The sequence below is a fragment of the Tachypleus tridentatus genome, chromosome 1 (assembly GCF_004210375.1).
Source record: "Tachypleus tridentatus isolate NWPU-2018 chromosome 1, ASM421037v1, whole genome shotgun sequence".
Classification (NCBI taxonomy): domain Eukaryota; kingdom Metazoa; phylum Arthropoda; class Merostomata; order Xiphosura; family Limulidae; genus Tachypleus; species Tachypleus tridentatus.
The window spans coordinates 83,032,612-83,046,033 of record NC_134825.1 but is presented as its reverse complement, the minus strand read 5'-3'; the positions used below and the strand labels follow the sequence as shown (position 1 = coordinate 83,046,033).

General features: G+C 29.9%; 1 protein-coding gene across 2 annotated transcripts in view; it reads right to left on the bottom strand.

Annotated features, from left to right (window-relative positions):
- Positions 1–320: 320 nt before the first annotated feature.
- The window catches only part of LOC143253799 (uncharacterized), a 43,609-nt gene continuing 30,507 nt past the window's right edge, over positions 321–13,422 (bottom strand). The window contains exons 8-11 of one of the 2 annotated variants that reach the window (XM_076508202.1): positions 12,552–12,693; positions 8,762–8,924; positions 4,261–4,360; positions 321–1,682 (exon numbers count right to left, since the gene is read on the bottom strand). In XM_076508202.1, the coding sequence (XP_076364317.1) occupies positions 1,596–1,682; positions 4,261–4,360; positions 8,762–8,924; positions 12,552–12,693 (492 nt within the window). In that variant the 3' untranslated portion in view covers positions 321–1,595. The remainder of the gene's footprint in view (positions 1,683–4,260; positions 4,361–8,761; positions 8,925–12,551; positions 12,694–13,422) is intronic. The other variant, XM_076508212.1, reaches the window with a different exon arrangement.

Genomic DNA, 13,422 nt, shown 5'->3' with positions numbered 1-13,422 from the left:
AGAGGAATGCAAAAAACATTCACAGTAAGCAATGAGATCATATCATTAATGAAATTGTGTAATACGTGTATATATTATTATTACTATAAAAAGATCTTCAGCATGTTTTACAACACAGTGCTTTGAAGGATTATATGATTCCACTTTCCTGAATTAACTAAAATGTTTCTAGTGTTATCAAGAAAGCTGGTGTAAAAGGTAAATTTGTAAGTATTTTGAGATATTACTTAAATTAGACAAGCTGTACCGTATGTTTAATATTAAAAAAATATATGTATTCTTAAAAAAAAAAAAAGGAATAATTTACAATAACGAATAAATAGTGGTTCCTGAAGTTCTCTCTTTATTGATCAGTTCAGAGGTCAACAACAATTTACTTTCCTATAGCAGTTTTTTTGTTGTTAAATATATACTTGTCTCATTTAGACAAATATTAAAAAATAGCATAGGCCCAGCAATGTCTATCTAAAGTTTCTTGCATTCTTTCCTGTACATAGACCCCATAGAATATAAATCTTTTCTTTAACCTTTACCGAGTTTTATTTTGACTAGTAAAGTATTTGGAATAACACATTTAAGCCATGGTGCTTTATCTAGTATTTCTTTCAAATAAATGGTAATGTATCAAGCAGGGATTCTCCAGGACAGAATGTGGTAATGATGAAACTTTGCTTTGTCTGTTCAAAATTAACAATGTTTTACTAATAAGTACTTTAGATGCACATTACTGGGATTTGGAAGGTAATTACAAAGTAAGTTCTTGAATCATAACTTATGTTTAGGTTTACATTAACAAAATGGAACAAACAGTGGCACAGTGTTACAAGTAAAATTATGAAATTGTTTGAACACTACGATACATAAAGGTTAACAACATAAAATAATGTTCAAACTAATAAAGATTTAATTTTTAAAAGTACTACTGAAACTTAAATGACACTTGAAAACAAACCATTAAACACCTATAACAACTTAACCTAAATAATGCCACTCTGACTAGAGAAAAAACACCCTCCTTTAACTTTCAATCTCAGTTTAATTTTGAGAGAGAACCTAGGGGATCATGTTTTTTGAAATATAATTTTTAATTAAAACAAGTTCAAGTTAAAATGCATCATTTTATATAACAATTTTGTAAATTTTTTTTTGCAAAGGTGACTAAAAACATGATCCCTCAAAAATGGTACCTTTGCTAGGGATTCTTGGACTATACAAGTTCTTCAACCGAAAACCACCTTTATTATAACTATACTCTTTTTCAAAATTTTTGATGTATTAGTTTGAAAATTTTTAATTTTGAATAGATTTCTGTTGTAAAGCGATAGCATAGCAAAGGTTAAGTTTCTGGAGATGTTTTCAGAGAAACTAAAGGAATGATAAATGAGTACAGTTGTTTGTTCAAAAAAATAGCAAGAAACACTTATTTGTAACATTTCACAAACACAAACTTGCCTAGTTTCTGATCTACATCTTCCTAATGAAGTACAGTATGAATTGCCCCAGGTCTAATGACATCCATTACAAACACATTTTTGAAAACAATGTCCATACATTTAACCATTTCTTCTTGTGAGAAATAAACCATTTTCCTAACTTTAACTCTGCAATGGGAACTCCTGATCACTTTTACCATGTTTTCTTTTCATACGTAGATTTTCTCCTACACTTTTTTGTTGGCTCTCCTGTGCACAAGAAAAACAAGTATTTTAACCACACTGAAACTGAAAAACTTGTGTAAGAGAATTACAACAAATATTGTCAAAAACAACTGTCTGTATCAAAATTTGGTGGCATTTTTGTTTTCCTTCACCTCACTACAATCCATGTTTTGTAGCACAGAATTAATATGCTGCAGAGAAAATAGCAAATCAAAAAATATATTAACCTTTACATCATTTTTTTTTTCCTTAATTCCAAGTTCTGGTCAAGAAGATAAATTCATATATATAAAACCTAACAAATAATGTAGTTTTGTTTTCCCTCTTATGATTAGGAATAGTACCTACATTTTTGAATTGAAGTACATAATGACAGTTGCTAGACAATAATTTTTCATTATAATGACTTCAATAACCTTATGTGGTATTAAGGAATGTTGAAACATTTACCCTCAGTATATAATTTCATTTATTACAATATCTCATTATAGTACTATTATGTTATTTAACTAGAATATTAACTATTCTGATATCACACACTTTACTTAAACCTTACAATTTATCCAATACCTTAAAAAAGCTTACTTGAATGACATTTCAGGATTTAAGAAATGTGTGAACACACTGAACACTATTACATATTTATTAATTCAAGTCACATTTCAATTACTGTTTTTTAAACTAAAATTATACATTGAAAAGTAAGTGCATTCTTTGAATAATTGGCTAATTTTTTTAAATCACTGTACATAAGCTTCTCAGTTGAAATTTTGCATTAATGTTTTCTGTGAAATGAAATAAATCTTTGGAATACGATTTGTATACTTTCAGAAAACTTCAGTAAAGACAATAATTCATTTACTTTTCCAATGAATAAAACACTCATCTTGTCTACAGTTCCAATGGTATCTGCTAATTTTGGCAAAAGGTTTGAACTGATGCTCAGCAGCAATAATGGATCTTGAAATAAAATATAATACTCACTTTCAACAGCTCCAGAGGAGTATTACATGATTTCATTTCAGCATTTTCAATGTATAATTGAAACTTATAATAACCTGGTATTATTAGTACAACTGAAAACAAGTTAACAAAACAATCTTAAACAGAAATTCTGTGATACTACACCTATATTATACTCAAGATTTGTAACTAAATATAGAAAATGCTCATGTATATAATTATTATTTTTGCTTAAAATCAAAGCACAATCACTGGTAACAAGACTAAGTAGTTCTCCATAATGGTGTATAATGTGTTAAAATGTTTTTACAATCAAATGCTCTTATAATTACTCATTAACGCTACTTTTAGAGAAAGAAACGCTGCACAGTATAATGTAGTAAAATTTTGTTATAAACTTTAAAAAAAGTTGAACATGTAATGGATTTAATATTATTTTAATATCTGTTTCAGTTTGGCATATATTTTGAAATGTATGTAACTTCTATTGTTAAATATGTATTGCACAAGTCCTACCTGTTCTCTAAATTTGTAGAATATTTTTGAGAGTAAAAATCAACAATGTATGTTTTATGAAAGCACCACCACATCTTCGAATATTGTTGGGCCAACTAAACTTTCTAAAACGTTGTGTAAGGATTATAAATCAATGAGCAAAGAGACAGTTTTAGAATATTACTGGTTGGCTACAGTCACTACGCTATATGCCTAAGAAGCTATAATTGTGATTAATGCTTGTCAATTGGAAAATTACAGATATTTGATCAGGAATGATTATAGATTGCAAACATCAGAAACTTTAGAGAATTAACTTCAGATGTTAGTATTTCTCTGAGGACATTAGATATTTTAGTTGTGAACAAAAACTTATGGGACAAATAGTTAGCTAGCATTCCCATAAAGTGAAGAGTACCTGTGTATCAACATAAAAATACTTTGTACCTTGTGAACCATCAACAAAGTATTCAGTTCCAGACTGGATAGAAGATTGAATAATGTTTGTAAAACTCTTCCATATCAATTAGAATTAGTTCACACTCCATGAACCATTGATAAAATATTCAGTTCCAAATCAGATTGAAGACTGAGTATTGTTTATAAGTTTGTAAAACTTTTGTATATAAATCATTATTTGTAATAACCAATATTATCAACTGTATTATTATTTGTATATTTAAATATATTTGTGTATCAATCTTGTTGAGAAGTATCATAAATTTGATACATATTGACATTCAATTAACTTTAAAATTACGCTTTCTGGCTATTTGAAATCTTAATACATAGTGTATATAACATAATAAATCGGAAACTCATCTAAGATAATACGTAATAAATGACATGCAAAAATTAGATACCTTTAAGTTAAGACTGGAATATTGTTTACTATTTAATTAGAGGAAACTACATACTAGCACTCTCATAATTGCAATTATCACAGTAAGTCTTGCTGGGGGAATTTTGAAGAAATCAAAGGGCCCAAGAAATGAAAACTAGATGATTAATGTCAGAATCTTCACAAAATTCTTTATTTGAAGACACCTTGGACTATCATTTGTGGTAAATTATTTTCGACTAACCACTTACTCATTCTAAAAGTTTACTGTATTTCAAAATTAATATTAATTTCCTGACTTACTCTGGAAGTAGACACAGATAAAGAAGGAAAGTCATTTTCAGATTCCAGAGTAAAGCTACGTTTACTGGATGCCATCCTTTCAATACCAGGTTGTGTTGGGCTTAAAACAAAAGAAAAAAAAAACGTCAATTTATGTGACTGTTTAATAAACAGCAGCAGAAAAAATATGGCATTTGGTAGTAACCATATCCAGCATTTAGTCTTTTCTTTTTTCTCTGAAAAGTTATAGGAATATGCAATATTTATAAGGAATCCCATAAGAGGGGTCAGAGAAGTGTCTGTCTGCACACATTAGCAGTAAATTTCCTGGTGTATCCAGCACCCTGTTCTCACATGGGAAAGAAGGTGAAGATAATTTAGTGTGTACACTTCTTAATTATGCAGAACATAATTAAGTTCTTAATTAAGTCAAGAACAGAGAATACAAATAATTTTTTTTCTGAATGAAATACAAGATTAAGAGGAGTATTAAAATAATGCCAGATTAACATGACTGTAGCTTATAGGTAAGTCCATGTTGATAGGATGAAAACATTTTAATGACTACTTGGAACAAAGAAAACAGGATGACAAAAAGATCCCTTCATCATGCCCTACAAAACCATGTTTCTTATTCTTAAGCATCTAGATTTCCATATTCTATGAAATACACCACCACCTGCCAAAATATTCTTAAGCATCTAGATTTCCAGATTTTATGAAATACACCACCACCTGCCAAAATAATTGTATTTCCTACTGTTGAGTCAGAAAGTGATTGTTATGGAAATAATCCTAGCCATGTTTCTGTGATAAATTTAAACAGTAACAACATCATTGAAAATATAATCAAGACTTCTAATACTGCTTTATGACAATGGTAAATTTTAACACTAAAAACAGCTAAGATATCGTAATTTATATAAGCTGAAAAGCACAGCTGGCTGCGAGTAGTGCTTGCGCTTCTTGTTAAAATTTTTAACCTTAGAAATTGCACAATAACAAAATTAGAGTAAACTTTTCAACTGTTCATGGAGAGATATTTTTGCTCTATAACAAATCATAAATGTAATTTACTTAGAAGCCAAATTTTGGAAATTAATTAGATTCTTTCAACTCAAGCATGCACATGGCCATTTCCTTACAAACATACTCTTCTACACACAAAGTAATAACATATATTCATCAAATATGTTTCACTTTGTTGTTTTTGATGACTGGATGATAAAATAATTAATGTACTACATAACCCTGCAATACATTAAATTATGGCTCAAGTGGTAGACTGAACATACAAATAACAAAATCATATGGTTTTTACACTTCTCAAACAAATTATATTAGTCATAAATATCATGCATTTCTTTTATACAAGTTATATTATGCACCTGTTTTAATTTTGGGTATTGTTTCAAAATTGACCAAGTGTTAAGCATCTTTGCTTCTTTATGCTACATTCATTTTTATTATGAATAATGGTATAATGATGTTTTGTTCATGTGTATATTTTATTAAAAACTATAGTTTCATTTCAACTCTCTGTAGCTCCATTCCATGATTTAATGTAATTTTTTACTGTGTTTAGTATTATACCTACCTATTCCTTTCAAAGTTTATTTATAACAAATGGAAAGACATATAATAGTACATTATTTTTAGTACAGGTGCTGTAAATTTTGTCTTCAATTTGAAAGTTTCTAAGGGATTCAGATTGAGCACCCAAGGGAATTAGTTTAACCCCCTCATCTTAGTTGGAAATCCAGTTAACTTAAAATAGTTATAAGATATTATATGCTTCATGTGTGTGTGTGTGTGATTATTTTTTCTTCTGTGCATTACTTAAATTATTAAATATTTAGTGTGCTAGTATTATTAATACAAAAATAGTATCCTGAAATGTTATGGGCAACTGAAAAAAAAGTATTATATTTCTTATATATGTAAAAAACGGCTCGTTTGGGTTGAGAAAATTTTTTACATAGAGGAGTGAACAACGTTTCAACCTTCTCCAGTCATTGTCAGGTTCACAAAGAAAGAGAGAGGTAACTGACCAGCAGCTGACCACATGTTTGAAAGGGGTTGTGTAACTGAGTGTCAGAATGTAGAGGGCGTGCTTAGATGTTTGAATAAAAAATTTTATATTTATTTTATTATTATTATATTTTTAATATAGATATAAAGGTGTTCCTTTGTATTGGTTTATTTTATTGTAGAAGTAAGGCTTCTTTAATTTTGTATTTGTTTATGTTTGTCTCTTTATTTAGTATTTGAGTGTTTTCTATGGTTATGTTGTGTTTATTTGACTTGCAGTTTTCGAAAACATGTGAAGGTGACTTTATGTTCTTTAAATCTGGTTTCCATTTTTCTACTTGTTTCTCCAATATAGAAGTCGTGGCAGTTATCACATTGTATTTTATAAATAACGTTGGTGTGATGTTTGTCAGCGTAGTTTTTACATTTTACCTCAGTTTTGTGCCTGATTTTTGAATAAATTTGGTATCAACTGGAATGTCATTTTGTTACTAGTTTTTGCCAAATGTTGGTTATTTTTCTGCTGATGTTGGGAATATATGGTATGCAGCAGTATATGGTTTCGTGATTTTTTGATTTGTGAGATATATTTACTTTTGTTGGTTGATTTTGCTTTATGCCTAGGTGTGTGTGTGTGTGCATAATATTTTCTACGATTTGTGGAAGAAATTTATTGATGTTGATGAAGTATTGTTTTATTTTGTCTAATTCATTGTTAATTTTATCTGGTGAGCATAGTTTTATGGCTGTGTTTATTTGGTTTCTTAGTATGTTGAGTTTTTGTTTTGTTTCATGTGCTGAGTCCCAAGGAATATATAGTCCAGTATGGGTGATTTTTTGGTGGATTTCTGTTTTAAATTGTGTATCAGTTCTTGTAATTTTGAGGTTAAGAAATGATATTTGATCGCTTCCTTCTTGTTCACATGTGAAGTTGATGTTGGGATGTGTAGCGTTAATGTGATTGAAAAAATTAAGTGTGTGTTCTGTAGATGTGAATCCCGCAATCGTGTCATTTACATATCTATACCAGTACAGTGGTGGATGTATTGCTGTGTTAATTGCTTGTGTTTCAACTTGTGTCATAAAAATATTGGGTAGAACTGGTGATACTGGGTTGCCCATCTTAGGCCATTTGTTTGTATATGGTTGTGGTTGATGAGCATGAAGTTTGTCTTCATCGTGGTGAATTCTACGAGGGTTGCTGGGAATGTCTATAGATGGGTTAGGGTCTCGGATATAGAGTTCTAAGGCTATCTTGCAGTTTTTACATATATATTTTTCTCTACAAGTGGGTTTTCTCGACATCACTGATTATTGTGTTTTTTATTTTTCATGTATTTGTTTTTTTAGATTTTGCAAGATAAACAACAATAATAAAAATTCTCCATCAGGCATGCTTGCAAGCAGCTTGTACATTCCATTATTCAATACAGTTACAAGAGCTATGTGTTGTGGAATTTTTAGTTAGGTATAGTTCAAAAAGCAATAGAACAATAATGTTAAGTATGAACAAATATACTTTTACAAGCCTTAAGCTATTTAATATAAATAAATGTAGTAGTATGTAAGAATCTGCAGTCATTCTAACAAAAAAAGAAGAGTAATTTAGACTTATTTCTTTTTTGTTTGTAATGGTTACAATAGTAAGGGTAGAGAATATAACAGATAAAATATCAAGTTTTACTGAAAAAAAGCATTTTTTTGGATATTCATTTAGAATGTTTTAGAGGTTCCGCAAATGTTTTCAGATGAAGTATTTTTAATCTTAACATGAAAATCAACTTGCCGTAGAAACACTCAACGTTATATGTATATATTTCACCGACAGATCTTTATTAAAAATTCTGATTTTCGAGTAAAAACGTTTACTCAAAACTTAGATTTTGTGAAGAGACACAAAACATTAAAAGTTATAGGATGGATTATTATATTGAGTACAAGGCTGATCACATTGATCAACCCCATATAAAATAAAGAGCTAAATAAAATTATAACCTACACAATCAGCCAATTTTATCTAAAATCTAGAGAGTATATTATCAACCTATTTGCATCTGAATGATGTATTTACCATGCAAAACAAGTACAAGTTGTTAACCAATTGTTTTTGATAGCTATTATACTTGCTATACTGTAAAGCCAGAAAAGTGTGACCACATTTATTTTGGAGGATTAAGAAAACTGCTACCAAAAAATGAAATATTTTATATTTTATAATTGTTCAGCATTAGAATGAACTGCAGAAAACTTATGTATAACTGAATATACCCGTTTTTAGAACGAGACAGCATCTAAAATATGTAATAATAATATGAGAATATCTGCATCAAGGATAATTAATGAAAAACAGACTGCCTGTTAAATGTCATGATTTACAATTTAGAGACCCTAACAATAACTAAGATATATATCACAAGAGCAATACTACACACTACTTTTACAATATTTCACTTACTCAGAATACACATAAAAAATCTTTTTAAAATATCACCTCGGATATCCATGTAAGAAAGGACAGGTCACTCCTTTGAAACAAGAATTTTCTTCCCAGAAACGACAAGTAATACCTGCTAGATCATGAGAAAACTTGCAGTCTTTTCTTCGACAGCTTCCTTCAAGATAAAATGTACAAGGTCGTTTCTGAGGTGGAATACCTGTGAAGTTAAATTGTTTTAAATGAATGTTTTAATTTTTCTTTTTATATGATATGTTTATCAGAAATAAAAAAGGATATGTGTAATAGAATAATTAGATGAACCTTAAAAAACAAATTACAAAATTCCAAAGAAATTGTTTTGGTTACTATCTATACAAATTAATTTTTGATTGGTAATCAGAATGACTTTTCTACAAAAATATTTATAGGACAAGTTTACTTGCCTTCCCTCTATTAAATTAACTATCATGCCCAAATGGATGCATCCTGCCCCAAGGACAAAACTGCACTTTTGAAATAAAAAATTATAAAAAATAAATTTGTTTGTGTTCATCCCACACATTTAAAAACAAACAGCAGAGTTGAAATTTATTTAAAAAGAAGTTTTACTTCTGACTGTTAAGTATAAAGATATTGAAAACAAAATCACAAGTTTTGATTCTGTGTTGATTTTAGCATTCTTCTAATGAAAATTTTCATGTTTGTGAATTTCTAAAAATTTTTTCTGAGCATTTTATACCACTCATAAACTCCAAAGATGAAACTTCAAATATGTTTGAACAAAATAGAACTAACTTGATCGAATCATGCGACTTCAATACAAGTGTAGTTCCAATGATTTTAGCCAATCACTGTATCTTGGCCTTGGTAGTCTTGGTATTATTTAATTACACAAGTCTCAACTTTGGGATTTCATATACATATATGTGAACAACTTCTACCACAACAATTGTCTTAAATTTTGTTAAAGTATGCAAAAAAAACCAAAAACAACAACAACAACAAAAACTGCATCATTTCATACTTCATTGGAATTATGTAGTGGTAAGAAATGTAAAAGAAATGTTTTGTGGAACAAGATGAAATGTGCCAAGTTAGGCCATTTTGTACTGGAGCGACAAGTTTAATTTTACCAACACGGCGGTGTTCACTTTAAACCTTTACTGGCCCCAGTTACTGCTTGAATGAACAACAGGAAAGGAAAAATGAAAAAGTAAATATCAATTAATTTAAAATAGTTTAAACTTACTACATATGCTACAAAATCATTTTGATTAAAAAAAGTAATAAAAAGCAGGCTTGCTTATAAATTTGGTATGGTAAAGGAAAAGTTATTTTCATTGTAAAAAGTGATTGTAAACATAGTGATACTGCATATATTGTTTTTTGAACAAAAAATAACTATACAATTTACAGTTTATAAAACAAAGGTTAAGAAAGTCTTACAAAAATCTGTAACTGATATTTACAACAAAAGCAAAAATTGTTAACCATTTTGTAATAAAATATCACTATTTTCAAAATTACAAAGTGTGAATATCAACAAATATTGCATATAGAAATAAATTTTATTTGCAGGAACTACACAATCTGTAGAAAATAACTGAAGTTTCAAATGAACACAACCGAGTCTTACAGAGACTCTTGGAAAACATTTTTGTATGTACGGATGTATGTATGCACGTTCACAAATGGAAAGACATTTTCATATATGATTATTATATAAAATTAAATTTTGTGACACTGACTAATATTCATTTATACATTTTTAAAGTTTCTCTTTTGCAGTTGTTTTTTGGCCCATTTAAGCAGTTATTTAGGCCAATGTGAATTAATGTTCAAGAGCAAAAATGACTTAACAAAGCTTACCTCTTGTTCTATAAGAAACATTTTCCTATCACACAGAGATGCTAACTATTTCAAATGACTGAGCGTAATGATTGTAGACAGAGCCCTTTACCACTTGCAGCTACTGGGCCTGACCAATGGCTCTAAGCTCTATTATTATTATTATAACTATTATTATTTATTACTGCTGTAGATTGCTCATTTATGACTGTGTTTTGTGTATTTAATAAATAAATTTAAAAAAATTCTTTCGAAAGTTAGCTTGAAATCATTTTGTCATCTTCACAACTCAACATTTGTACAATGGCTGTAGCACAGCCATATTTTTTCACTATATCAGAGTCTGGGAACATTTTTCTGAATAGATGTCCTGCATGATAGACTACAGCTAGGGGTAAATTATGAGCAATGACAAATTGCGTGAACATCACTTCTGCATTTATGGTTTCATATTCTAAATTCTTACTCATAAATGTCGTTATCTGCATCATTTTTGTCTATGCCTCAGCCTTTTGTTGGTGAGATGTCGATTTTGTATGTCTGGAACGATCGTTTATCCCGCCATGCATCACAGAAAAATCGATGTGACAAACTGTACAAAATACGACTGTCACTGACTTTTGATGTAATGACCAGATTTTTGCACTATACTCTTTCCTAAATTTTTGATTCAGAGTTTTACTCCTTTTAGATTTGCCAGAAAAAAGACAATCTGGTGAATAAGGTCTCTTTTTTCCACTTGTGAACAATCGTATTGGTGTTTCTATGCTGCTTAGAAAACGAGAAATACCCATCTACGTGAGCGCTGATTGGCTGACAAGCACTGATGATGTAACTGTGGATTCCCCCACGTACCCAGTATGGAGAAGCACTGCACTCAAACTATTGGTAGACGTTGGAGATACAAATATTTTTTATTATTTCAAGCACAAACATAATTATCGCAAGTAGCCATTTGGACTATGTCTTTTATTTATTATCAAAATGTATTTGTATCTCACTAGAAAATTTCTTTTCACCTCTTTCAAGCCCTGGGGGAACAATTTATCACTTTATTGTATAGGCCTATATAATATATAATAATTTGGGAGTTGCAACAAGTCGTAATATTTGTATGTATGAGCGTATAGTCGTAATGGTTGGCATCTCTGATTACACTTCCACAACATAAAACAAATAATAAAATGATAAAGCAAGTTCTAAAAAATGAATTATGACTATCATTGTAGTGGAAGTCATTTAAAATCACCTTTTCTTTTAATAATATTACCAAGCTAAGCTTTTATCCCTGTGCTCTGACCTTTATGCTAATCTTTAATTGAGAGCCTTATTGGTTTTTATAGTTGAAAAGAATGGGAAGAGCTTTCATAGCATGTTTAAATCATCAGCCTAAGATTTCTCACAGCTGTCATACTATGACAACTAAAGGATGAGAAACAATGATTGTTAAAAATTGATATAACTATACGTGTAGTCAAGTTAGAAGGATAAATTAACATTAGAGTATGTAGCAATATGGGAGCTAAACGTAGCATATTACGTTCAAACAAAAGTCAAGAAATTCACAAACATTAATGATTTTACTGGGAGTGTGCTTGAAGTGAATCAAACATCAAAATTTGTCATTTATAAAACTTGTGTTAACTTGGAACAAATAAAACTTTCTAATTAAGCTCATTTCAACTCTAGATTTTGTGTGAACCTATCAAACTGTGAAAGAGTTAAAAACATGATGAAATGTACATGATATTAGAGTTGAGCAAAAACTATTCATTCAGTAACTGTAAAATTATAACTAGGATAAGAAATTGCAGCAGACCTTTACTTACCTAGGTAGCTGTTTGACTAAATATATGTTTTATGTAATGCTGCCAACTAAATTCAAGTTTCTGATACAAGAACAAAACTGGACTATATGCAGATTGATAAATAATGTACTGTCCAGCCAAGTTGAGACCTTTCTATAATAAAAATAATTACTTCAAACAAAACTCACCAGACTTTGGTTTTTTTCTACGAGGTACCTGGACACCAAAATAACTACTATCTTTTCTCCACTCTTCTTCTAGATCACATGAAAAAAAAACCTTTTCTGCAGGAAGAGAGGGAACAGAATGGAAAACAGTATCATCTTGATCCTGCAATAAAGAAATCCAGTTATGTAAAGTACATACTAATCAGCATCACTTGTAAGGATGTTTAACAGTTTTCTACATTACAAAATAGAGGTTGGGTGTTTTTCTTCTTAAAAGTTTTAGCCATACCACATTTCAGAACCAGCCATAAAATTTACTTTAATGAAACTTCACTGGTTTATTAAAAATATGACTCAATTCAACAACATGATTATTAAATATAAAATAATTACAGAGATGCCAACTATTTCAAATGACTGAGTGTAATGATTGTAGACAGAGCCCTTTCACAGTTTCAGTTCTTTTAGATTTGCCAGACACAAGACAACCTGGTGAACGAGGCCTCTTTTTTCCATCTTGTGAACAATCGTATTGGTGTTTCTATGCTGCTTAGAAAACGAGAAATACTCATCTGCGCAAGTGCTGATTGGCTGACAAGCTCTAATGACGTAACTATGGATTCCCCCACGTACCCAGTATGGAGAAGCACTGCGCTCAAACTATTGGTAGACATCGTAGATACAAATATTTTTTATTATTTCAAGCACAAACATGATTATCGCAAGTAGCCATTTGGATTATGTCTTATTTATTATCAAAATTTATTTGTATCTCACTAGAAATTTTCTTTTCACCCATTTCAAGCCCTTGGGGAACAATTTATCACTATTGTATAGGCCTATATAATATATAATAATTTGGGAGTTCCAACAAGTAGTAATATTTGCTGTA